Source organism: Haliotis cracherodii, unplaced genomic scaffold (genome assembly GCF_022045235.1).
Source record: "Haliotis cracherodii isolate W230 unplaced genomic scaffold, xgHalCrac1.p SCAF_14, whole genome shotgun sequence".
Lineage (NCBI taxonomy): Eukaryota > Metazoa > Mollusca > Gastropoda > Lepetellida > Haliotidae > Haliotis > Haliotis cracherodii.
In genome coordinates, this window is record NW_027266269.1 from 11,457,412 (window position 1) to 11,484,588 (window position 27,177).

Genomic DNA, 27,177 nt, shown 5'->3' on the forward strand with positions numbered 1-27,177 from the left:
CAGTGTACTGGTAGATAGGTTACAGTGTACTGGCAGAGAGGGGACTAGGTTACAGTGCGCTGGTAGAGACGGACCTAGGTTACAGTGTACCGTTAAAGATGTGTCTAGGATACAGTGTACTGGTAGAGATGTGACTAGGTTACAGTGTGCTGGTAGAGACGGGACTAGGTTACAGTGTGCTGGTAGAGACGGGACTAAGTTACAGTGGTTTGGTACTGACGGGACTAGGTTACAGTATGCTGGTAGTGACGGGTCTAATTAAGTAACAGTGTACTGGTAAAGACAGGACTAGGTTACAATGTGCTGGTAGAGACGGGACTAGGTTACAATGTACTGGTAGAGACGGGACTAGGTTACAGTGTACTGGTAGAGACGGGACTAGGTTACAGTGTGCTGATAGAGACGGGACTAGGTTGCAGTGTACTGGTAGAGACGGGACTAGGTTACAGTGTACTGGTAGAGACGTGACTAGGTTACAGTGTGCTGATAGAGACGGGACTAGGTTACAGTGTACTGGTAGAGACGTGACTAGGTAACAGTGTACTGGTAGAGACGGGACTAGGTTACAGTGCGCTGGTAGAGACGGGACTAGGTTACAGTGTACTGGTAGAGACAGGACTAGGTTACAGTGTACTGGTAGAGAGGGGACTAGGATACAGTGTGCTGGTAGAGATGGGACTAGGTTACAGTGTGCTGGTAGAGAGGGGACTAGGTTAGAGTGTACTGGTAGAGAGGGGACTAGGTTACAGTGTACTGGTAGAAACAGGACTAGGTTACAGTGTGCTGGTAGAGACGGGACTAAGTTACAGTGGTTTGGTACTGACGGGACTAGGTTACAGTATGCTGGTAGTGACGGGTCTAATTAAGTAACAGTGTGCTGGTAGAGACTGAACTAGGTTATTGGGGGCTGAGACGGCTTCAGTGAAGTCATTCAATATATGGACATTACCAAACGTTGGTGAACACCTGTGTGTTGGTATAAAACGTTATCAGTGCATCAGTTATGCAGTGAGGTGTTGGGTTACGTGTTTATAGCGTTATCTCGGGTTTGTTCCACATCGGTACAAATTGTGATACCGTGTTATTGCAGGAATATTGCTAAAAGCTGACGTTAGGACCCACAAATGCAAACGAATTTGCATATTCCACATCTGATGCTTTTAGTAAATGCGAAGTTTGTATCAACGTTTAACTTGTGTATTGTCGGCACGTGCGCAGGAACGACAGAGTGCAAGCAGCAGGCCATCATGTCGGATGTAGAAGACAAAGACGTGGGGTCCGAGGATGCAGCGCCAGACGTTCACGAGGATGGTGAAAAATCGGAGACAGCGTTGCGCTTCACCCTCACAAAACCACCTCCGGTTCTATTCACCCTCGGAGCAGCTTTACAGGTAAGACAAATATGTAGACATACTTAAATACACATACATGTGCATCCGTTGATCTACGTAACCAAATTGTGCGTCGCCGTAGCGTCGAATCCTAAAAATCGAACTGATCATTATAAAGTTTTTCGTATTTGCTTGCATGCTACATTCGATTCCCGTTCCGCATTTTTAGAATTGCTTTCTATTTCCAAGTTGCTCGTTTTATGAAACCCGTACCAAAAAATGCTCTTTAATGAAACCAGGCGGTGTTATACCCACTTTCTGAACTTACCTAAAACAGTAAATTGTTTAAATTATAGAAAGTTGATGGCAGGTGTGTGTTTGCATGCACCTGACACACTGCCCTGAGCTAAACTGGGCGGCAAAAGAAAGTATAGGTCGAGTTCCATGATCGATAAAAAAATAACAAGAAGAGGTTTTGTTGTGAATTATTATATAATCTAGGGAGGGGTTACAAATGATTGATCAACCACAGTTTGAATGAAATTGTGCAATCACAGGTAATGTAAGCTCAAGGTAAACAATGGTGGCGTAAGAAATTTCATTTTCAAAAGTTGTCTGAAATGTCACCAAAAAATTGTCAGACACACTACAAGTTCATTGTCGACACAGTTGCCTTCAATAGCGTGTATGAGGTCCGGCTGCCTCAATGCATGCTGTGATGACGTCAGTCTTCTGATGACGTGGACTGGAATTGGTTGCCACTCGTCTCTCGGGGCCTGCTGCAATTCTTGTCTGTTGACGGGAGGCTGATGGCGTGATCTAATCTGTCTGTCAAGTTGGTTCCACAGATGTTCAATAGGATTCATATCGGATGAGTGGGCAGGCCAGGGCAAAACGTCAACGTTCTGCTGGTTTAGAAAGTTCCGCTTCAATCTTGCAGTATGGGGCCCGGCATTGTCATGTTTGAACAATGTCCACTGCTGTTGGTTTTGTAAGAACGGAAGCACAACTGGCTGCAACCCATGGTCTCTGTACTGCACAGCGTTCAGGTTTCCCTGTATAATCACCAAATCAGTCTTCTGATCTCCACAAATACCGCCCAACACCATGACACCTCCTGTCTCAGGCGTCGATGTTGAGCAGTCAGTACCATTCCTCGGAAAGGACGATACGCTCGGATTCCAGCAGCACGAAGTCGTCGTAGTACTGTACGTTGGCTAATGGGATGTCCCAACGCTGTTGCTGCCGTCGCCGTCGCCGTCGCCGTCGCCGTCGCCGTTACGAATATGTTTCGCAGGTGAATGAGCCGTATCTGACCGTCTTCCAGTGGTGTTGTCACTCGGGGTCGTCCGGTTCTAGGCCTGTCCTGTGTCCTCCCTGTCTGCCTGTACCCTGAATCACCCTGGCTACTGTCAATGGTGTACAACCAAACCTTCTGGCATTTCGGCCATACCGATGGCTCTCTCTCTCTCTCTGCTCCTGTGACAGTCGTGGCATTTCTTTTGTGTGCTTTCATCACGCACAACCCGGAAGGGTTACAGTATAAGGTGTTCTGCAAATCCCAGAGGGTTACAGTATAAGGTGTTCTACACATCCCAGAGGGTTACAGCATAAAGTGTTCTCCACACCCAAGAGGGTTACAGTATAAGGTGTTCTGCAAATCCCAGAGGGTTACAGCATAAGGTGTCCTACACATCCCAGAGGGTTACAGCATAAGGTGTCCTACACAGCCAGAGGGTTACAGTATAAGGTGTTCTACACATCCCAGAGGGTTACAGCATAAAGTGTTCTCCACACCCAAGAGGGTTACAGTATAAGGTGTTCTGCAAATCCCAGAGGGTTACAGTACAAGGTGTTCTACACAACCCGGAAGGGTTACAGTATAAGGTGTTCTGCAAATCCCAGAGGGTTACAGTATAAGGTGTTCTACACAACCCGGAGTGTTACAGTATAAGGTGTTCTACACATCCCAGTAGGGTTACAGTATAAAGTGTTCTAAACATCCCAGATGGCTAGAGTATAAGGTGTCCTACACATCCCAGAAGGGTTACAGTATAAGGTGTTCTGCACATTATAGAGGGTTACATTATGTGTTCTACACATCCCAGAGGGTTACAGTATAAGGTGTCCTACACATCCCAGAAGGGTTAACGTATAAGGTGCTCAATGGTCTCGAGGGGGTATGGGTTGATGTTACCTTTGTTAGTTTATGTTCCCCCAAGGCTAGAGGGTACACCCAATAGGGTATGGCAATTCGAGCGGGGAACATCCGAAATGCACCTTAAATGAAAATGGGGTACGACATTCATGTGTAAGGTAAGATAAATGTTGTGTAGTTTGGAATAGATTAAGTAAAGATTATAGCTTGACAACGTAAAACATTCTGACACTTTTATCGACTGTTCCGTCAAATTCGACAAACGAATGGAATAAAAAGAATATGGAGGTAGAAAGTTCCAGAAGTATCCCGACACCAAAAGACTGTAATTTGCAATGAAAGTGAAAGTATTTTGTTTGTTTGTTTGTTTGTTTGACGCCGCATTCCAGTTATATGACGGCGGTCTATAAATAATCGAATCTAGACCAGACTATCCGCTGATTGACATCATGAGCATCGATATACGCAATTTGGATACGATGACCTGCATCAACCAAGGCAGCGAGCACTCGTCCGACAAGTAGGAAAGTGAAAGTGAAAGTGAAAGTGAAAGTGAAAGTGGTGGAAGGGATGAGTCAGCAGCTGATGTAACCAGCCACGTGAAAGATGTTGGGTGTCTTTCAGCAGATCGATGGAAGCTCAGAACACAGAAAACGTAGAGAATCAATACTATCGATATTTGAGTTACAGTACTGTAATACCGATTGGCTGTAACGGTAAAGAATTAAAAGTAAGGAATAACATAATTTGTAAACACTCTTCCAAAAATGAAACGCACAGGTAGATTTTTAGTAAATCGATTGTACCTAATAAAGTCGATCTAATTGATTTAATATCATAGATACAAATATGAAATGTTGGAGCTCGATAGTCACATGTTGTCGTTGTACAAAGGCATTGAAAACTGTTCATTGTCATGTCTCATGAGGCCACAAGGTTGCGCTGAAATCAGTGTCTCGTGTGGCCGCCCCGGGCAGCAATCACGGCTCTGCATCTCCTCGGCACTGACTGGATAAGTATACGAATTCTGTGTTCTGCGGAATCCTGCATGTAACGCGTTGACCAGTTGCGGTAGTGTCTGCGACGTGTTCTGACGTTGACGTACACGTCGATCGATCCCAGAGGTGTTCGATTTGGTTGTGATCTGGAGATCTCGGCGACCAGGGTAAGTCGTTGATGTTGGCATTATGAAGGTAGTCTACCGTGACACGAACTGTGTGCTTTCTAGAGTTGTTCTGTTGAAACAGCTCCCTCTGGCGGTCAATGATTGGAAGAAGGTGAGGTTGAAGAATTTAATTTATGTAACGATTTGCTATTTAATTTCCCTAAACCACAACCAAGTCAGATCTCCTGGTGTAGGATATGGCGGTCACCCACACCATGACACTACCACCACCGAATTTGTCGAATTCACGAACACAATGTAGGGCAAAACGCTCATTTCGACGAAGATAATCACGTTGTCTTCCGTCTCGCCGGTGAAGAAGATGAAATCGTGATTCATTACTTAACCACACTCGTCTCCGGTTTCTCAAATTCTAAGGTTGAAAGGTATGGCACCAACGCAAGCGTCGCTGTCGATGGATCTGTTGCAAAACAGGGACGATAACTGGTCTTCTGGGTCGGATTCAAGCCTCGCGAAGATGGTTCCTAACAGTCTGGTCCGATATCCTCCTCAAACCACTGCGGGGTCTAGTGGATACAGAGCGTATACCCGAAGAGCGGAAGTCCTTGTTTTAGCCCTTAATACCGAGCTCCAGGCAGGGTAACGACAAGTAACATCTGTTAACATCTTTTGGTAATAGGATGCCGGGGATCGAACCCCGTACCTTCCGTTCTCCGGGCGGACGCTCTACCACTAGACCACGGAGGTCGGTCACATGAATAGGACACACTGAAGTATGTTGTTTCGTTTGATTAAAGATGCAAATGCGTTCACTATTTTATATTCACAGCATACTTTCATCTGCGTTCCTTATTTTCTGATAGGGTGTTTCCTGACCGCTGATATAGTTGGCGCAGACCATGGCAGTCTTATTAGAACCCAACTCTTTTCTACCATTATATTTACATCAGGCGCCTGTACCCTGCTTCAGACAGCACTAGGTACCAGGTAAGTAGTAGCATGTATTTACTGTCACCCTTTGTCGTGTTTTGGGGGGAGAGAAGGGTTGGGGGATATGTGGTTTCGACTATCGTATCTGAGCTTAACGTAACAATTGGTTTACCGTATATGGTCCCCGACAAATACAAAGAAAACCAACTATTGTGAACTTGTGTTTAATTTTATTTTTCAACATAATCTCTCTGCTTTTCAATACACCTCTCATATCGATAGTGAAGCTTTTAAATTCCAGTCACTCCATACACCGCACACCAAACACAGCACACCACTCAACACCCACCACAACACCCACCGCACATCAAACACCACCGACGCCACACACGACCCACAACACAGCACCCAAAACACACCATGCACCAAACATGACAAACATCACACAACACTAACTACACACCACACACCACACTACTCTCCACACTCCATGTTCCACACTCCGCACACACCACTCAACACACAACACAACACAACACCCAACACACAACCAAACACCACCCACACCACACCACACCACACCACACCACACCACACCACACCACACTGCACTCCACACTCCGCACTCCACACTCCACACTCCGCACACCACACACATCACACCACTAACAAACAACACAACACCCACCACACAACCAAACATCGATCACACCACACCACACAACACTACACTACACACTACACACTACACACTACACACTCCGCACACCACACACATCACACCACTCAACACACACCACAACATCCACCACACAACCAAACACCACACCACACCACACCACACCACACCACACTGCACTCCACACTCCGCACTCCACATCCTACACTCCGCACACCACACACATCACACCACTCAACATACAACACAACACCCACCACACAACCAAACACCACCCACACCACACCACTCCACACTCCACACTCCACACTCCACACTCCACACTCCACACTCCACACTCCACACAACCAAACACTACCCACAGCACACCACACCACACTACGCTCCACACTCCACATTCCTCACTCCGCACACCACACACAGCACACCACTTAACACACAACACAACGCCCACCAGACAACCAAACACCACCCACACCACACCACACCACACCACACTACACTCCACATTCCTCACTCCGCACACCACACACAGCACACCACTCAACACAAACTACAAACAACACACCACACCACACCACACTCCAAACACCAGACACACCTCACACCACACACCACACATTACACAACAACCGCCACACACTACACACCACACACATTACACACCACACACATTACACACTGCACAGCACACACTCCACACTCCACACACGACATACTACACAACACACAGGCCACCCACCACACTCCACCCACCACACTCCACGCACCACAATGTTCACACATCACACCATACACCATACACCACATACCACAGACTTAACATACCACATACCACACCCACCCACCATAAACTACAAACTACACAGCACACACTGCACACAACACATTACACACCATACACTGCACACCATCCACTACACACTTGAAACACCACACACCACACGCCGCACACCTCACACCACACACTGCACACTGCACACACCACACACTCCACACCTCACACCAAATATCACTCACACCACCCACCACACCCACCACCCACTGAACACTCCACACCTCATACTAAAACACCACCCACAACACACAACCCATCACCCACAACACACCACGCACCACTGCACACTGCACACTCCAAACACCGCACACCACTCAACACACAACACAACACCAACCAAACACGAAACACCACCCACACCACACACACCACACCACATATTACACACCACCCACCACACACTCGACACACCAAACACCACACACTGCACACTGCACACACCACACACTCCACACCACACACAAAACACCACATATTACACACCACCAACCACACACTCGACACGCCACACACTGCATAATGCACACACCACACCACACAACACACACTTCACACCACACACTGTACACCACACACCAGACACTGAATGCTGCACACCTCACACCACACACTGCATAATGCACACACCACACCACACACCACACACTGTACACCACACACCAGACACTGAATGCTGCACACCACACACCGCACACCACACACTGCACACTGCACTCTGTACACTGCAGCAGCCACACACCACATAACCATACACAAGACACTGCACACTACATACCACACACTGCACACCTCACACCACACACTACACACCACACACTGCACACTACACTCTGTACACTGCAGCAGCCACACACCACACACCATACACAAGACACTGCACACCACATACCACCAGTGCCGTAGCCAGCCGGCTCACACAACGCACCACACGCAACACACAACACACCACACACTACACATTCCACACACCACGCACTCCATACCACACATCCGTTACCACACTCTCCGCACTCCACACGCTAGTTACTACACCCACCACCCACCACACACCTCACAACCACACACACTAGACATTTCACACTCTACACACCACAAACCTCACACAACACACCACGCACCACACACTACACACCACACACTCACACACCACATACCACATACCACATACCACACACCACACACCACACACTACACACCACACACCACACACACTACATGCTACACACCACACACTCACACCAATCACTACACACCACACACCACGCACTACACACTACACACGACACACTCACACACTACACATACCACACACTACACATCACACACTTCACACACCACACACAACACACTATACATCACACACTACATGCCACACATACGATAATACACTCTCCACAATCCACACTCCAGACACCACACATTACACACCCAAAACCACACACCCGATATCACACGCCACACAACCACACATCAAAGAGCACACAACACACAACACACAACCTTAAACCACACACTACACATCTAACACTACATACCACATATTACATACCACCCACCACACCACCCACTCCACAATAAAAAAAAAGCACACACTACACACCACACACACTACACCTCACTTACTACAGACTACACATCACCCACCAGACACTACACGCCACACACATACCATCACACCACGCTCCATACAGAACACACTCAACCACCACACATCACACACCACACACTACACACAACACACTAAACATACTTCACGTCACTCACTCCAGACTACACACCACACAACCAGACACCACCCACCACCCACAAGACACTACACACCACCCACAACCCGCCACACAACACTCCATACGCAAGACACTCCACCACCACACATCACACACCACACACAAGACACTACACCCACCACCCACAACCCGCCACCCCACACTCCATACGCAACACACTCAATACACTACAGATCAAACACCACACACTAGACACTACACCCACCACCCACCACACACCTTAAAACCACACACACTAGACATTTCACACTCTACACACCACAAACCTCACACTACACACCACACACCACACATCACGCACTACACACTACACACAACACACTAAACATACTTCACGTCACTCACTCCAGACTACACACCACACAACCAGACACCACCCACCACCCACAAGACACTACACACCACCCACGACCCGCCACACAACACTCCATACGCAGCACACTCCACCACCACACATCACACACCACACACAAGACACGACATGCACCACCCACAACCCGCCACCCCACACTCAATACGCAAGACACTCCACCACCACACATCACACACCACACACTAGACACGACACGCACCACCCACAACCCGCCACCCCACACTCAATACGCAAGACACTCCACCACCACACATCACACACCACACACTAGACACTACACCCACCACCCATAACCCGCCACCCCACACTCCATACGCAACACACTCAATACACTACAGATCAAACACCACACACTAGACACTACACCCACCACCCACCACACACCTTAAAACCACTCACACTAGACATTTCACACTCTACACACCACAAACCTCACACTACACACCACACACCACACATCACGCACTACACAATACACACCACACACTCACACACCACACACCACACACCACATACCACACACCACACACACTACATGCTACACACGACACACTCACACACTCACACACTCACAAACCACATACCACATACTTCACACCAAACACTACACACCACACACCACGCACTACACACTATACACGACACACTCACACACTACGCATACCACACACTAAACATCACAACCCACCACACCACACTCCATACACAACACACTCAATACACTACACACCACACACCACACACCACGCACTACGCACTACACACCACACACTCACACACCACACATCACATACCACATACCACACAACCAGACACAACCCACCACACACCAGACACTACACACCACCCACATCCCACCACAACACACTCCATACACAACACACTCAATACACTACACATCACACACCACACACTACACACTAAACACACTTCACGTCACTCACTCCGGACTACACACCATACAACCAGACACCACCCACCAAATATTACACACCACACATAACACCTCACCTACCACACACTATATAATCCACTACACAGTTTCAGACCAGACACCAGACACCAGACACCACACACTACACATCACACACCACGTACTACGCACTACACACTACGCACTGCACACTAGACACCACACACCACACACTACACACTACGCACTATGCACTACCCACTAGACACTACACACTACGCTCTTCACACTACGCACTACACACTACGCAATAAACACTACACACTACACATCTCACACTACACACTACACACTACGCACTACGCACTATGCACTAAACACACTTCACGTCATTTGCTCCAGACTACACACCACACAACCAGACACAACCTACCACATATTACACACCACACATAACACCTTATCCACCACACACTATTTGATCCACTACACAGATACCAGACACCAGACACCATACACAACACACTACACACCACACACCACACACCACACACCACGTACTACACACTACGCACTACGCACTACACACTAGACACTACACACTAGACACTACACACTAGACACTACACACTACGCACTTTGCACTACACACTGCGCACTACACACTAGACACTACACACTACGCACTTTGCACTACGCACTACACACTAGACACTAGCCACTACGCACTACACACTAGACACTAGACACTACGCACTACGCACTACGCACTACACACTAGACACTACACACTAGACACTACACACTACGCACTTTGCACTACACACTACGCACTACACACTAGACACTACACACTACGCACTTTGCACTACGCACTACACACTAGACACTAGCCACTACGCACTACACACTACACACTAGACACTACGCACTACGCACTACGCACTACACACTAGACACTACACACTAGACACTACACACTACGCATTTTGCACTACGCACTGCACACTAGACACTACACACTACGCACTTTGCACTACGCACTACACAATAGACACTACACACTAGACACTAGACGCTACACACCACACACCACGCACTTCACACCACACACCACGCACTACGCACTAAACACTACGCAATACACACTAGACACTAGACGCTACACACCACGCACTACACACTACGCACTACACACCACACACTACACACTACACACTACGGACTACACAGTACGCACTGCACACTGCACACTGCAAACTACGCACTACACACAATGCACTGTGCACTACACACTACACACTACGCACTACACACTAGATACTACACACTATGCACTACACATTACGCACTACGCACTAGACACTACAAACTACACACTACGCACTAGACACTACACAATACACCCTACGCACTACGCACTACGCACTACACACTACACACTACGCACTAGACACTACACTCTACACACTACGCACTGGACACTGCACACCACGGACTAGACACTACACACTACACACTACACACTACACTCTACACACTACGCACTGGACACTACACACTACGGACTAGACACTACACACTACACACTACACACTACGCACTACGCACTACACACTACACACCACGCACCACGCACCACATACCACTCACTGCGCACTACACACTACACACCACAAACCACAAAACACACACCACACACCACGCACCACGCACCACGCACTCCACACTCCACAACCACAGCCGACTCCGGGGTAACCTGGTCGTGTCATTCGACAAGGGAGATGGGTGTAGCTAATTTTCCTCGGGCCTGTTGCACAGCTAACACTATCACTCTAACGCTAACTGCCACTCTTTACCATATAGCTGGCATCGCTGTGTACACGGGCCCCAGGCTCAGAATATTTACAGGCCGCCTTGATACAGATGGAACATATCTATACTGAACAAAAGATTCCTCGTGTCAACTGACAGTGCCTCGTTGCAATAACTCTTTTCCCAGGCTGCCGATGATACAGGGTCCGTCAGTTGCATTTCTACCTGCCTTGCTAGCAGCCCAGAGAAGCAGGGAGTGGTCTTGTACATGTGAGTAAGCGAGCGATTGTATCGGAGTTGATGAGTGTGTGAGTGAGTGGATTAACGCCGGTTTGAACAGTATTCGAGTTACATGTCGGTGTGTCAGCTTCATGTGGGAGGAAACCCGAAGTGATGCAGGTCTCAGAGCAGGGGTATGATGCTGGCAAACCCAAAAACCTCGAATCCATGATCAAAGGTTTCTGGCGTGCCCAAGGATGCAACTGTACACAGCGAAATGCGGCGTCTTAGACGACTTGGCCACCAGTGGTGAGTGAGTGAGTTAGCGAGTGTATAGGCGGTTGAGTGAGTGATAGATTAGTGGAGTGAGTAAGTGACTGAGTCTGGTTGGATGTTTTTTTTGGTGAGAGGGTGAGCTGTTGGGTTAGTGTCTAGAAAGGCTTGATGAAATGGCAACGGAGGGAGAGTGGCCGGTGTTGTGTTACCTGTGTGCTCCAGGAGAGATCGCCTCAGGGATCTTGGGGACAGTACAGTAACTTCCTGACTGATGCTCAGCAGGTTTCGAGTCATTGTCCTACCATGAAAAGGTGAGTGAGTGAGTGAGTGAGTGAGTGAGTGAGTGAGTGAGTGAGTGAGTGTTGTGGATGAGAGTGTGTATGTGTGTGTGAGTATGTGAATGTGTGAGCTTGTGAGTGAGTGTATGTGAGTATGTGAGTGAGAGTGTGTATGAGTGAGTGAGTGAGTGAGTGAGTGAGTGAGTGAGTGAGTAGATGGATGAGTGGTGGGTAGGTAGATAAGTGAGTGTTGGTATTTTTAGCAGGCGATTGGGTGGGTGAGTGGTGGGTGAGTAGTGAGTGGGTAGGTGTGTAGGTAGGTAGGTGAGTGCGTGAGTGAGTGTGCGGGTATGCTGATAATGTGTGGTGTTGCTTTTGTGAGTGAATGGTTGAGAGAGGGAAAGTGTGTGAGTGAGTGGGGTGATGGATGAGTGAGTGAAGGAGGGATGTAGAGAGGTAGAGTGCTTCTATGTGCCGGAGTTTGAGTGGGTGGGTGGCTGATTCTCTCTTTCTTTCCAGATAGCAGCACAGACTACAACAGCACACACAACAACAGCACAGACTACAACAGCACATACTACAACATCACCGACGAGGGTTACAACACCACCTCAACTCCAGATACTGTTTCAACGGGCGACTTGCCGACCTGTTTGAGTCCCGAAGACAAACTGAGAGAAGTATGTGTATCGAAATTTCGTACAATGATTGTCACTTTTATGCAGAAGGTGTTTAACGGTGAAAGAATAAAGATCCTATTTATTATAACGCCGCTCTCAGTATCTGTGCTGTGTCATGTCAGCTTAATGTGGGGAAAAAGGCCAAAGTGATGCAGATATTGGTGTTTACCACTTTGGTGAAAACTAAAGAACGGATGGTGACGATAACCGAGTAACATAATTTGAGCAACATGGATTTCGAACCCACGTTAAATTTCTGGCACGCATTAGAGACGGAACTTTGCACTACCAACTCTGGCACCTTAGATGTCGAGGCCACCGGTGTCGCTGTTCACTTTGAAATAGCTTTGGTGAGGTGAGGTGAAGTGAGGTGGGGTGGGGTGGGGTGGGGTGGGGTGAGGTGAGATGGGGTGGGGTGGGGTGGGGTGGGGTGGGTTGGGTTGGGTTGGGGTGAGGTGAGGTGAGGTGAGGTGGGGTGAGGTGAGGTGGGGGTGAGGTGAGGTGAGGTGAGGTGGGGTGGGGTGAGGTGAGGTGAAGTGAAGTGAGGTGAGGTGAGGTGAGGTGAGGTGGGGTGGGGTGGGCCGAAGTGGGGTGGGATGGGGTGAAGTGAGGTGAGGTGAGGTGAGGTGAGGCGAGGCGAGGTGAGGTGAGGTGAGGTGAGGTAGCGACGAGTATGCGTGTGTGTTTGTGTTGCTGTTTATACTAGTCCTATACTAGTAATGCAGAGTTAATAGTGCTAGCCGACCGAAATACCTTGCCGTAGTTTAACATGAATTCTTCATTCAGACACAGTCTACTGACTCCAAGCAGACCAGTCCTTGTTTTAGCCCCTTAATGCCAAGCGCCAGACGGGGTAACAAATAACAAGTAATATTTAAACCTCTTTTGTTATGATGCGGCCTGGGATCGAACCCCGACCTTCCGCTCTCAGATCAGACACTCTACTTCTAGACCACGGGGGCGGTCTCAAATAGCTTGGATCTATAATGTGATTTCGTATACTCACACTTCCATAATTCACTTCCCTAATGCGTAAGTGAGTAAATTAGGTTAAACTCTGCTTGTAACAGTATTCGAGTTACATGTATACTCTTCAAAAAAAGAAACGCACAGGTAGATTTGTCGGAAATTTATTGTACCTAATAAAGTCGACATATCTAATTTAATGTCATAGATACAAATATGAAATGTTGGAGCTCGATAGTCACATGTTGCCGTTGTACAAAGGTATTGAAAACTGTTCATTGTCGTGTCACATAAGGCCACAAGATTGCGCTGAACTCAGTATCTCGTGTGACCGCTCCGGGCATCAATCACGGCTCTGCATCTCCTCGGCACTGACTGGATAAGTGTACGAACACTGTCCTGCGAGATTCTGCGCAAATCTGCTTGTAACGCGTTGGCCAGTTGTGGTAGTGTCTGCGGCGTGTTCTGACGTTGACGTACACGTCGATCGAGTTCATCCTAGAGGTATTAGATTTGGGTTGTGATCTGGAGATCGGACGGCCAGGGCATGGCGTTGATGTTGGCATTATGAAGGTAGTCTTCCGTGACACGAGCTGTGTGCTTTGGAGCGTTGTCCTGTTGAAACAGCTCCCTCTGACGGTCAATGATTCCATCTCGCCGGTGAAGAAAAAATCGTGATTCATCGCTAAACCACACTCGTCTCCAGTTTCTCAAATTCTAAAGGTTGTAAGGTATGGCACCAACGCAAGTGTCGCTGTCGATGGATCTGTTGCAAAGCAGGGACGATAACTTGTCTTCTGGGTCGGATTCCAGCCTCGCGAAGATGGTTCCTGACAGTCGTGTCCGATATCCTTCTCAAACCAGGGATGCATCCTGCAGCCTCCGTAGCTGTGGCATTGCGATGACGTAGGTGGAACAGTCGAATGTAGCGATCCTGTGCAGTGATGGTAATTCTTGGTCGGTCTGCAGTGGAATTGAACTGTGTGTATCGGTCCCAAAGACGGCAAATGGCGTGCAACAGAAGACTGCGATTCCCCTCTTTGAATACGTCCTGTGGTATTACGTCTCGGCAATTTCGAACTTGTAAAATGTTGACAATTGAATTGCAAATCGACAATGGCTGCGTTTTGACGCACCGTTTGTCGAATATCAGGCCACCAACATTTTCTAATAACATATATCCAATTCATATACCGGATTTTTGGTGTAGTCAGGTTCAACGAAGTACATAATACCTGTGCGTTTCTTTTTTTGAAGAGTGTATAACACGTCGAGTCTGTGGAAGGGATGCAAGTCTTAGATATTTACCACTTTGGTGAAATCCACAAGCAGACATGCTGACAAACCAATAAACATAACAGGGTATTAAGTACACACAAGTTCTGGAACCACACGTCTGCTGAACATTTTACGAAGCTTTATCAAAAGGGCGTTGAGAATGCAGATGATGATGATGATGATGATGATGATGATGATGATGATGCTTGATAAAAATTATACTTTCAGATATCTGGAAGTTTAATGGCTGCCTCGGCTGTTGAGATCCTCATTGGTGTGACAGGACTTGTCGGTCTTCTAATGAAGTTTGTAGGACCAGTTACAGTGGCCCCTACCATAGCTCTTGTAGGACTCAGTTTTTACAAGGTGCTCATTGCCTACTCGCGGTCGTCATGGGAACTATCCTTACTGTGAGTACATATTTCTATGATATGGTGGCTAATACGATTCCGACTATATCATGAGCATGTGTTCATGAATCACTATGAAATAGAGATGACACCAGGTGTTCGCGAAAACTATTCCAATAAACTTGTGTGTGACAGAGTGTGGCTTAACGCCGCTTTTAGTGACTATTCCAGCAATATCATGGCGGTGGACAACCTGCTTTAAACATTGAACCCTGGGAGGAATCGAACATGCCTGCAAATCAGTTGACACTTGATACTTAGTGAATGAGTTGGAACATTAATTCAGTTGTATCGCCGAGTGTCTAGTTGATGTGTGAGGAAAGCCCGAAGTGATTCTAATCTTTATACCTATCATGATTAAGGTGAATCTGAGAAAACGCACACACGCACGCATGCACGTACATTTGACGTGAAACAGAATCACAAAAAAACAAAACAAATAATAATTTCTTCTTGTTTCATTTCAAGGTACATTGAACCAAGAGTGTATGCTCTATTGTTCCCGGCAGTTTAGCATACATTACAAAGGAACAATGTATATATATGTACTTGTAAGTTACAGAAACAAATGCGGGTATAATCTCACGTGATTTACACATAATATCTAAGATTCATCACCGTAGAACGTTATACTCAGAACAACCACAACAACACAAATCTAAACATGTGCAGCTCATTGGAATGCAGAACAAAACACATTGTTTAAATGTTTTTTCACCAGAGGCGTTGTGCTGGTCGTGCTATTTGCGTTGTACCTTGGCCATATCGCCGTGCCTTTCCCCACACGGAGAGCATGTAACGCACAACACAGGAGGAGAAAGAGCAAGACTCATGGCCTGCTCATCTTTCAACTACTTCCGGTACGTGGAAACAATCATGCGATTAACAGTAAACGGTTATTCATTAGTCAATTTTAAATGTTGTTATTAGTGAGTGAATGTAGATAACGCTGACTCAGCAGTATTCCAGCTATGTATTCCAGTATATAATATGATGGCAGTGGTCAGTATCAAACTTCCTATGGGCAAGGCAGGGATTCCGGGGTGATCTTCACACTTTTGGTCTTGATGTATTATCAAATGAAAATGACGCTCTTGTCCCCTCATAAACAACCTAACTAGCTACTGGAAATTTCTACACAGTGCCCTCATCAGTCTAGCGGCACTGGAACATTCCAGACGTTTCTATAACATACTATCACCGTTCGAGGTATACCGAGCCGGAAGTTTACATATCACACTAGCATCTAAATATAGTAACTTCCTGATGACTGATCACTGTCCCAACATAATGCAAAGAGCGTCTACCGAATCTCAACAGAAACACAGCTACAACCATTGTAAACAATAAAATACACTGCCACATAGCACACAATCTGAAAACCCTAACAAGCATGAGATACTGGGTACTTATACTGAACCGGAACCCGCATGGGTATTAAAACAAATAACCATCATGAAAAATGCTCGCAAAAATACAAGATCGATAAGATTTCAACTGTTGTTGTGACTGCTGTTGTTACTGTTGTTGTAACTGTTGTTGTAACTGTTGTTACATCAGGTCCTCCTCAGCATCCTCGTAGTGTGGGCAGTATCTGGAATCCTAACACACGCAAACGTGTTCCCTACAGACCCCGCCAATCCAAGGTTCAAGGCCAGGACAGATGCCAAATCCACGATGTTACATCGCACGCCTTGGTTTTACGTCCCCCATCCAGGTAAACAACACTGTTAAAGATTGTATGTTTGTGGTTTAACACCCCATTATTCCAGCTTTACGACTGCAACCTGTAAATAATCGAGTCTGAACCTGACATCAATGATCGATATTGTGAGCAGCGACCCACGCCGTTGAGGTACGATGACATGTAATCAAGCAAGTCACCGAGTCTCACCAACAGATCCATGTGGTCACCTCTTACGACCAGTATTGGAAGCTGGGGATCTATTCTGACCCAGAATCCCTACAGGGGTGTTAAAGATAGTACCTGAGTCTTGCTAACTGGCTGGAATAATAAACGTGACCCGAATACCTCACAACAGAAGTCTCTCTCTGCAGCAAGACATCTTGATTTAAGAGTTAGAGAGTGAGTGAGTGAGTATGGTTCTACTCAGCTTTTAGCAATATTCCAGCAACATCACGATGGGGGACACCAGAAATGGGCTTCATACATTAGACCCAAGACTCACTTGGAAGTCATGGTGGCACTACTTTAGATTCATTCACAAATGTACAACCAGCTAAACACTGAACACGAGGCTAAATGGTGTTTAGATTTCAAATAAAAGGTTGATTTAGGAGATAAAACTACTGTGTTTTAAAGTTGATGTGATCCCACTGTAGTCCCACTGTAGAGTAGATAAATGTATAAATAAGAGGCATCTACTCTACAGTGGGATCACATCAAATTCCAAAACACAGTAGGTCTATCTCCATTCTACCATGACAGCAACAACGCTTTGAAAACGGACCTCTCTCCCAATGCGTGACAACACAGGGTACAAAAGTCCGCAATCTCAGGACACTCCAAAAAGTGACCACAGGTAATAATATGTCTAACAAATATGAATAAAGTCCATCATTAAAATACCCATAGTCTTGAGAAGTTCAAATTAAGTGTTCAAAACACATAGTTTTTCAAAAAGAAGTTGAAAAATAACCCACCAAACTTAGTCCAAAGATAGCTGTTTTAATTTCATCGAAACCTGCTCTGCACTAATTGGACTTTGCAAGTCATTTCTTGGAAATCAACGAGAGAATTCATTTCTTGGAAATCGAGTATGCCATTTCCATTGTAGGGGTGACAGGTTGCAGAAATAGTTTTAAAAATGCTAATCGAATATATATTTCTCAAAAAAACTTTATGAATTAACTTTGTACCATTTATTTTACGTGGTTAATATTGATCAGGTAGTTAGCAATTGCCTCGGTAAATAATAAAAAATATCACAATAGATGCATCTCTACCTCGAACTTGGATGTGGCAGAACTTGACCTACATCACGGTTATTCACACCTCACAGCTGTCAATGGCTGACAGTGTTGTGTTTACATTTTGTGCCTCATACAAGTTACACCAGCAAGATGGGCAACCCCGAACTATGATGTGGTTTATCATTAACCTGTAAATTTACTGGGAATGAGCCTGCTGGTACAATGCGATTGCCCATGGAACTGAGTAGGACTATACAGGTGCTTTTTTGGCTGCAGAAGAGCCGGCTATTTTGACACGATAAATCTGCATGGATTCAAAGTCTGTGTGTGAAAGCAATGAGACATTTGTGAAATTGTGGTCCGTGTATGATTTTCATAATTGTGATTGTGTAATTGTGTCCTGACATGAATTTCATCAAGTTTGATAAGCTGTGATGTCTTGGGAAATTGTTTTCGTGGCCTTTTCGAAGGGGCGAGTGCTTTCTGAAGGACTTTCAAGTCTCCTCCTGCCAAATCTTTAGGGTGGTGGTTGACGGAGATGACAATGACTATCGATCACAAAAAAAAATGTTTTCATGAATAAAGTTTCTCCAAACACAACAATTATATTGTTATATTTTACTTTCATTGTCGGTTGCTGCAATGATGAAATTGCCTCTCCCGAGTCTGTTCGTCATCGAACTTGTCCCTAACAGTTTCGTAAACATTTAATTTGTATGCAAAATTTATGCCTTCGTAGAGTATTGTAATCTCATCATTGAAGCAGTCAGGGTTACGGCCAAGAACATACGATAACAAACTACCGTATTTCTTCTATTAGACGCTAGGCAGTCTATTATTTTTGCGAGAGTCATTGACCCGGCATGTTTTAGAGACCTGGTTGTATACGAGACCCAGTATGTTATAGGTATGTAAATGGGTGATCAAATGGCAGCCATTTTTTATTAATCGATATGTAGGCTATCGATGTATTCATGCGCATGTTTTTTTGTGTGAAAAGGATTCATATATTTAAAGGGGTTTCCATAGCAAAAAGGAAACCTCTTTTGAACCAGTCAGAATCAAGCATTCTTCAATGTCATGGTAAAATTATAATTGAGCTATGATTGTATATGAATCACAGGCAGTGTCTTTGTATTGAACGTCAGTACTTACAAACAAAAAGTAGTTTTGATGGTCTCTGTCCACAGTTTGCCAAGTAGACAATGCTTTAACTTACCAAAGTTTTTTTTCTAACTATTCACAGAAACTTCCGCATTAGGTTCATATGCCTACAAAACGTAGAAATGTATTTGACAGAAGAGATCAATTGACATACCTTTGCATGTGTTTGTGACAGATGTGGTCAGTGGGGGAGATATGCTGACTATTTGATAGTGATTCTGAACACTTTGCATACGATATGGTCGAAATCATACGGTGGAAGGTGATGAAGGAAAGGGTTTTATTTTTTTTATTCACGGTCATGTAGCTTGAACCATACACTAATGTTAGTCCTAACTGCACTAGGTGTACCTTACAAACACATATCATTGTCCATAGAGAACACTCGTTAACACAAACATTATGCAGTTTCCACTTAACCAGGCTCTTTGTCAAAGCAATCCTTCTGCTGCATCCGATTACAATTCTTTTTGGGGCTGCCAATCCAATTTCAAATGATGTAAGGGAGAAGCCATTTGACTTTCGGGGTGGGGTGGTTGTTGTTTCTAATAAATAATATTCAAGCTCCTGTATTTTTTCTGAAATATAATTACATATGCCTCATATTTTTAGGGACTATTCTTGCAGACTATATTAAACTATCCCAATTCAGTAAGAATTTAGCTTACTTTAAACTTTGGTTTTGCCAGGTGAATTTCAACAAGTTGATGTACATAAATGTTTATTGTACACTACTTATATCTTCTACTGTTTCAGGACAGTTTGGAAAGCCATCGTTCAACATAGGACTGTTTATAGGATTCATAGCAGGGTTCCTTGCCTCCATTATTGAGTCTGTAGGGGACTACTTTGCTACGGCCAAAGCGTGTGAAGTCACCACTCCACCAAAACACGCCATCAACAGGGGGATATTTATAGAAGGGCTTGGGGGACTACTTTCTGGAGCAGCAGGATTTGGGCTCTCAACAACTTCGTACACACCCAACATTGCCGCTATGACTCTGACTAAAGTATGTTCACTTACTCAAAAGAGGTATTTTCTATGGATATAAACAATTTGCAAGTGATTTCGTGGCATTTGATTGGCTGTCCATTAGATTTTTGATTGGTAGATGGTAGAATGAGCAGGCTTTGTTGTATTTTTGCACTGAACGACGTAGCTGATTTTTATTGTTGTCTACAGCCTTTGTGTGTTAACTAGTAAATAAGTAGTCTGTGAACATTGTCATTGTTGACGTATTTATTTATAAGAATTGACTTCAGTATGATTTTGCGTTTCTGGAGTATTAAATGCATAAACCGGTATGCACACCATTGTGATCCTGCATTGTGGACCTGCATTTAACAAGACCGATTTTAAATGGCAAAAATGAGCTAAATAAATTGATTGATTTGTACCATGCCACTGTTGCAGACAGCTCACCGCTACATCATGTACAGTGCCGGTGCCATTATGCTGGTGCTGTCGGTCGTGGGGAAGGTCGGCGCTGCCGTGGCCACAATACCGGATCCAGTTCTTGTCGGTTCTATGGTAGCAGTGTGCGGCATGATGGTCACTCTAGGACTCTCTTCGTTACAGTACGTCAATATGAACTCTTCCAGGAACCTCCTCATCGTTGGGATGGCTCTGTTTATTGGCATATTTTTGCCAGAGTGGTTAGAGAGACACCCTGAGGACCTCGAAACAGGTATGTCTCTAGCACTAATGATCATCAGCTTATCGTACACACCTCTGTGGGTGAGAATTGAGATAACTGATAGCAAACATATGTGTGAGATCAATTTCAGGTCTGTGATTGGCTACTCCATGGCGATGACCAGAGGTATACTTTCCTGATTGTAATTAACTGATACGTTTCTCATGCTTCAGTCTTATTTAAGTGTGTATCACATATATTCTGTGATCTTATCTAGTTTGCTTGATCATCGCTGCCTTCATAATCCACAGATTTGGTAGACTACCTTTTGTGGAGGGTCACACTAGGTGTGAGTAGTTAGCAGTCAACCGGATGATGTCATCCATGAGCGTTGTATTATGTATTAATGCGCCAGTGCGATCACGAGAATACAATAAAATGGTTCGAATTAAGGGTGTGTAAGAACCAGATTACTGCATATTTTCCTGCCATATAGAATTTATCTTTCAACGCGTTTTTTCAAAACGTATCTTTTACTCACAAGATAGTTGTAAGATAGATGGTATCTGACAGACAAACGTGTTGTACATAATTTCTTTTCTTTCCGATGAGTGTGTTTTAATTATGAGATCTGATGCCGTTACATTAAGCGTTGTTTATTCAAAATGTAAAAAGAGAAAAGATTTATCTCCAATCTACAAAGACTAACATGCGATTTTTAAAAAGGATTCTTTTTCGTGATCACGTATTCAGTGATGCGGTCGGAAGTGGTCATCGCTCATTAACCACTTTAAATGTAGTCAAATTTAGCAATCAAATTAGATCATCCATCAACGTCACGGTAGCATAAGGGACCAACGATTACACCCCACATTCCGAGATTATCACGTGGTTGTCCCCTTAACAGCTTTTACACAAATCACTGGACATGTATATAAATCCCAACAGCATTAACCTCGGCAGTCTATTCTTGTCTAAAGGGGACAGAAGGGTAGCAAGTGGTTAAACGTTCGCTCGTCACGCCGAAAACCCGGGTTCCATTCCCCACATATGTATGAAGCCCATTTCTGGTGTGCCCCGATGCTGGATATGATTCACTTTCAGGAGTCAAGGACCTTGATAAAATTCTGCAGCTTATTCTTGGAACTCCGATGCTTCTTGGTGGCCTCATCGCCATCTTCCTGGATAACACCACAAAAGGTAAACATTCTCACCAATCGAGGACTGCTGATTACCACACAACGCCTCTGAAAGGGGACATATATTGTGACATGCATATGATATATGCACGAAATATACATGTTTTCACCCAGAACATCTCCATTAATTTCCTCAAATTCTGTAAAAAGATAATAGAGTTGTGACCAACCCTTAAAAAGAGGCTTATTTAGGGAGTAACCCCTCCCCGCAGTAGAACAAAGCACAGCCACATTTCTCTTCACAAGATGTCATTTATGCATTAAAAAATTATGGTTGTGGTGATTTCAGACATGTTCTTTGGTGGTAAAATGCACATTTGTATGACAAAATGAAGTAAATCAAATAAATGGCTCGAAATAAGTCAGCTTGCATATTGCAATGCTCATTTTATCAACAAAATCTGTGTGCTGACATAGGAAACCTAAAATAGAACAAATAAACAAGTAGCAAAATGGTTTTAGTCACGTTATCGTCCAAAATGTCACAAAAACAGGAAAAAAATAACTCAAATTTCATTTTCAAAGTATTACAAAACAAGATAATGTAACCTCCATATTGACAATCATGCCGTGTGGTATCTCAAAATCTGCCTAAATGCTTTAGGAGCTTATGAAAAATTCCACAATTCATATAGGTATAATATAATGTATGAAAATTTAATAAATGTGATCCCACCCCCATCCTGATAAAAAAAATCCCACAAATATATGGTGCATTTAAAAGAAATTACAATGACTCCACTAACATTCCGTCAATACAGGAAAATGACAATATTTTGTTTTCACTAAGGAATGTATGAGAAATTGAATGTCAAAATTTAGGTTTCGACCAGGAACTCCATCTATCATGTTATTGTCATATATAAGATAATTTTCGCCTATGTTGTGTACTATAATTACTGATCATATTGTCTTACTTTGAAGTGTCAGTGTGAAGCACTTTTTTGCAATTGCTTCAATATTGTCAGTAACTCATTAACAAGTCCATTATTTTTCTCCAATACAGTAAGAAAAAAATAGTCACTGCCACCACTGCCACCACTGTCACTCAAGCCTTCAGGTTCATCATCGTCTGCAGAGTGTAGGTAACCAGAGCAGGTGCAGTGTTCAGTATGTGGCCGTCCAGATCTGTGGCTGCAGATGAGATGACTGATATATCTGCAGCCATAGTGTCGTCTGAAAAATGGCTCTCAACATGAGTTGCTTGAAAGCATCTTCTAGTGGGAACATTGTAGCAGCCTTGTCAGTGTTGGAGGCCTGGACATAGCCTTGGTCATCCTGGGTGTTCAAAGCAGGAGGACGAATGCTCTAGCAGAGTTTAGGGACGCTTCTAGAGGGTTCAATCCAAACTGACAAGTTCTTCAACATTTCAACATGCGTCAGCAACATTGAGAAAGCTGTCTTCTTTGAATTTATAACCAGGCATCACCATAAGAACATCACATTTCACAATGTTCTAGATCCAGAGAATACCGTCTTGATTATCTCAGCCCAGTGCAATTATGCTATTGAAGCTAGGGTCCCAAGCAATGTATCGTTAAGTGGCACAAATTGTGAGTTCAAATAATTTTGATAAGATCTTATCCTTATCATTCTCTCAGCTAATTTGTAGTCATCTAATATGATCTCTGTTTTCACATTAGAGGTGGGCACACTCCATCGACCCACCGACCAACCGAGCCCTCTCTCTATCCCTCTAAACAGTTTTGGTACTTGGTGTATCTTGCTCTGGGATGCTTTCAATATGATAACATCAACACCGAGCAAGATATTAAACATGTCAGTTCACTTTGTACATTTCTACAATCTTTGCTCGACTCTTGCTTGCTGCTGTATTTATCAAAGCAAAGTGATGAACTATTCAGGTAATCCAGTATTTAATGTCTAATTGTGTTTCGACTGACATCGCACAATGGTTGACATATCTCTTCTGACTCCTCTTGACTTTTGATATAACGATTGTTACGACAGTAGATATATGTTAGCATACCTTGCGATGACTCGCAAGTGGTAGGGGGTAACTAATGAACCACCCTGTTGGGATATTGAGCCCCTGACATGTGCTACATGTCATTAACGTGTAGAGTTAAAACACACAAAGACTTTATTCCTTTTAGCGACTCTAATCCAAAGAATGTTTACAGCTAAGTATGTTTAAACCTTTTTGTATACCACAACACATTATTACGTTCTACAAATGTGGTAACATCTTATAAACACGACCCTTAAAATTCAGTATTGCAGCAGATAACAGCACAAAATAGTTATAAAACATCAACAGCAGAGAACAACCAGTCTCGAATATCCGCCAATACAGATTCTATTGGACGTATTGGACGTTATCTCATGAGTGAGTGAGTGAGTGAGTATGGTTTTACGCCGCTTTTAGCAATATTCCAGCAATATCACGGCGGGGGACACAAGAAATGGGCTTCACATATTGTACCCATGTCGGGAATCGAACCCGGGTCTTCGGCGTGACGAGCGAAAGCTTTAACCACTAGGCTACCCGACCGCCCCCGTTCTCTTATGAAGAATCATGTATGTTATTACAAATATAATCATACACTCCTTGGCTATAGTGTATTCAAAAATATTCTGATAAATGTCAGATTATAAGGTTTAGGTACCTTTACGTAGTCTTTGAATGACATTTAAAAGTGATACACATAAAAAAGAGAATTAATGGATGTCGACTTTTTTATTATGGGGAACACAACATTTCGGAGTATATGCTTACTCCTTCATCAGGTGAATTAATGCTATGAAGCACAGAACATATATATGTACCTGTAAGAACAACAAAAGAAATAAGATAACAAAGGTAGAAACTAAGCAAGGGAAGCCAAAATATTACAATTTTTAAAAAAAAGTTATAAAAGCTCATAAGACGTGTCGGCTCATTTTGAGATATCAAATGGCTTGGTTGATAAAACTAATAATTCATTACAGTTCATTTTCCAATAATTTGGAAATGGAAAGATAGAAACATTTACGACATTTTGGCTTATTTTTACTAATAACTCAACTTTTGAGAAGCTATAATTAAAATAATAATAATAATAATAATAATAATTCAAGTCTACTGTGTGTTTACTATGACACAAATGATAAAAATAAGGACTCAATGCATACACTACCTTTTAAGGGGACTTTATTTGATTTTCTCTATTTTTACAAAATCTGAGCGTATTTTGACCCCAAAACAGTGTCTGCCACCAAAACATTTGACCACAAGCATCATTTTCTAGTTTGTTGGATACAAAAACATAAGGAAAATCTTTAGTTTTCTTTGTTCTACTATTGGGAGGGGTATGTTGGTAGTTTGAGGGTCTGGCCACTACTCTATAACAAGTTAACTAATTACTTGGGGAAAAGTAATTTGTATACTCAGGTTATTTACAAATGAAATGTCCACGGGACATGTTAGATGTTCTGAAAATAATGTGTTATCGACCCAAAATACTTGTTTGGCTAAAGTGACTTGATGGAAACTTATTTCATGAGTCTTGCAGTTTTCTCGATCTTCTCCCACAAGATGAGCTAAGTGAGGCATTACAATCACACGCGAAGGTTGCCTCGTGAATGTATTGCCTCCATGTTCTCTGTATGGTTCCTTTTTAGAATAGACATGTGAATATAAAACCCCCTTTTCAACTACACCTTTTACAGGATCACGGAAAGACCGAGGCATTGACGCTTGGCAAAATCTTCTGGGGACTGACGCCACCAAGACCAGTATCACACAGAAGCCCGTGGAGACGTCACCAGACAATACGTATGGATGGTTCTGGCAAGGTCGACTGTATCAGTACCTGCCCTGCTGTTCACGGCTCCCCTTCATGCCTCCAGGGACAGCGTTAGACCGTACCCCCACGTCACCATTCCAGCCAGGTGGGACGCCGGATAATGTCAGATCACTCTTGGGAAACTCTAGTGTGTAGTTCCTCTTCGGGCCGGGCATTTTATATTCTGGGGTGGAGGTGGTATTATGATTCTGGTCCCCATCCGCATCATTTTGATTAATCAGTTTCAACCCCCATCGTTGGGATGCTGTATTTGCCGGATAATTAACCAAAGGCAGGTAGCTCTGACCAGCCATTCCAAAATCAATGTACATGCTGCACATGACGCACGATGGCTCTCCTGTCTGTGCAGGTAGTGTGTTTGGGTGAAACTGTGAGGT

General features: G+C 44.3%; 1 protein-coding gene across 1 annotated transcript; it reads left to right on the plus strand.

The window, feature by feature from the left end:
* Nucleotides 1-1,247: 1,247 nt before the first annotated feature.
* LOC139460551 (solute carrier family 23 member 1-like) lies at nt 1,248-26,935 on the plus strand. Its single transcript, XM_071242018.1, has 11 exons — nt 1,248-1,391; nt 5,445-5,602; nt 12,138-12,220; nt 13,243-13,403; nt 15,876-16,057; nt 16,779-16,917; nt 17,618-17,774; nt 20,912-21,165; nt 21,570-21,843; nt 22,897-22,992; nt 26,664-26,935. The coding sequence occupies exons 1-11, from the start codon at nt 1,248-1,250 to the stop codon at nt 26,933-26,935; spliced, it is 1,920 nt and encodes a 639-aa protein (XP_071098119.1).
* The last annotated feature ends 242 nt before the right edge of the window (nt 26,936-27,177 follow it).

Excerpts from the sequence above, each read along its gene's own strand:
- LOC139460551 (XM_071242018.1), top strand. The coding sequence starts at position 1,248 with ATGTCGGATGTAGAAGACAAAGACGTGGGGTCCGAGGATGCAGCGCCA. Across the intron at positions 16,058-16,778 it reads TCATGGGAACTATCCTTACT|AGGCGTTGTGCTGGTCGTGC; the intron begins GTGAGTACATAT and ends TTTTTTCACCAG. Across the intron at positions 17,775-20,911 it reads GTTTTACGTCCCCCATCCAG|GACAGTTTGGAAAGCCATCG; the intron begins GTAAACAACACT and ends CTACTGTTTCAG.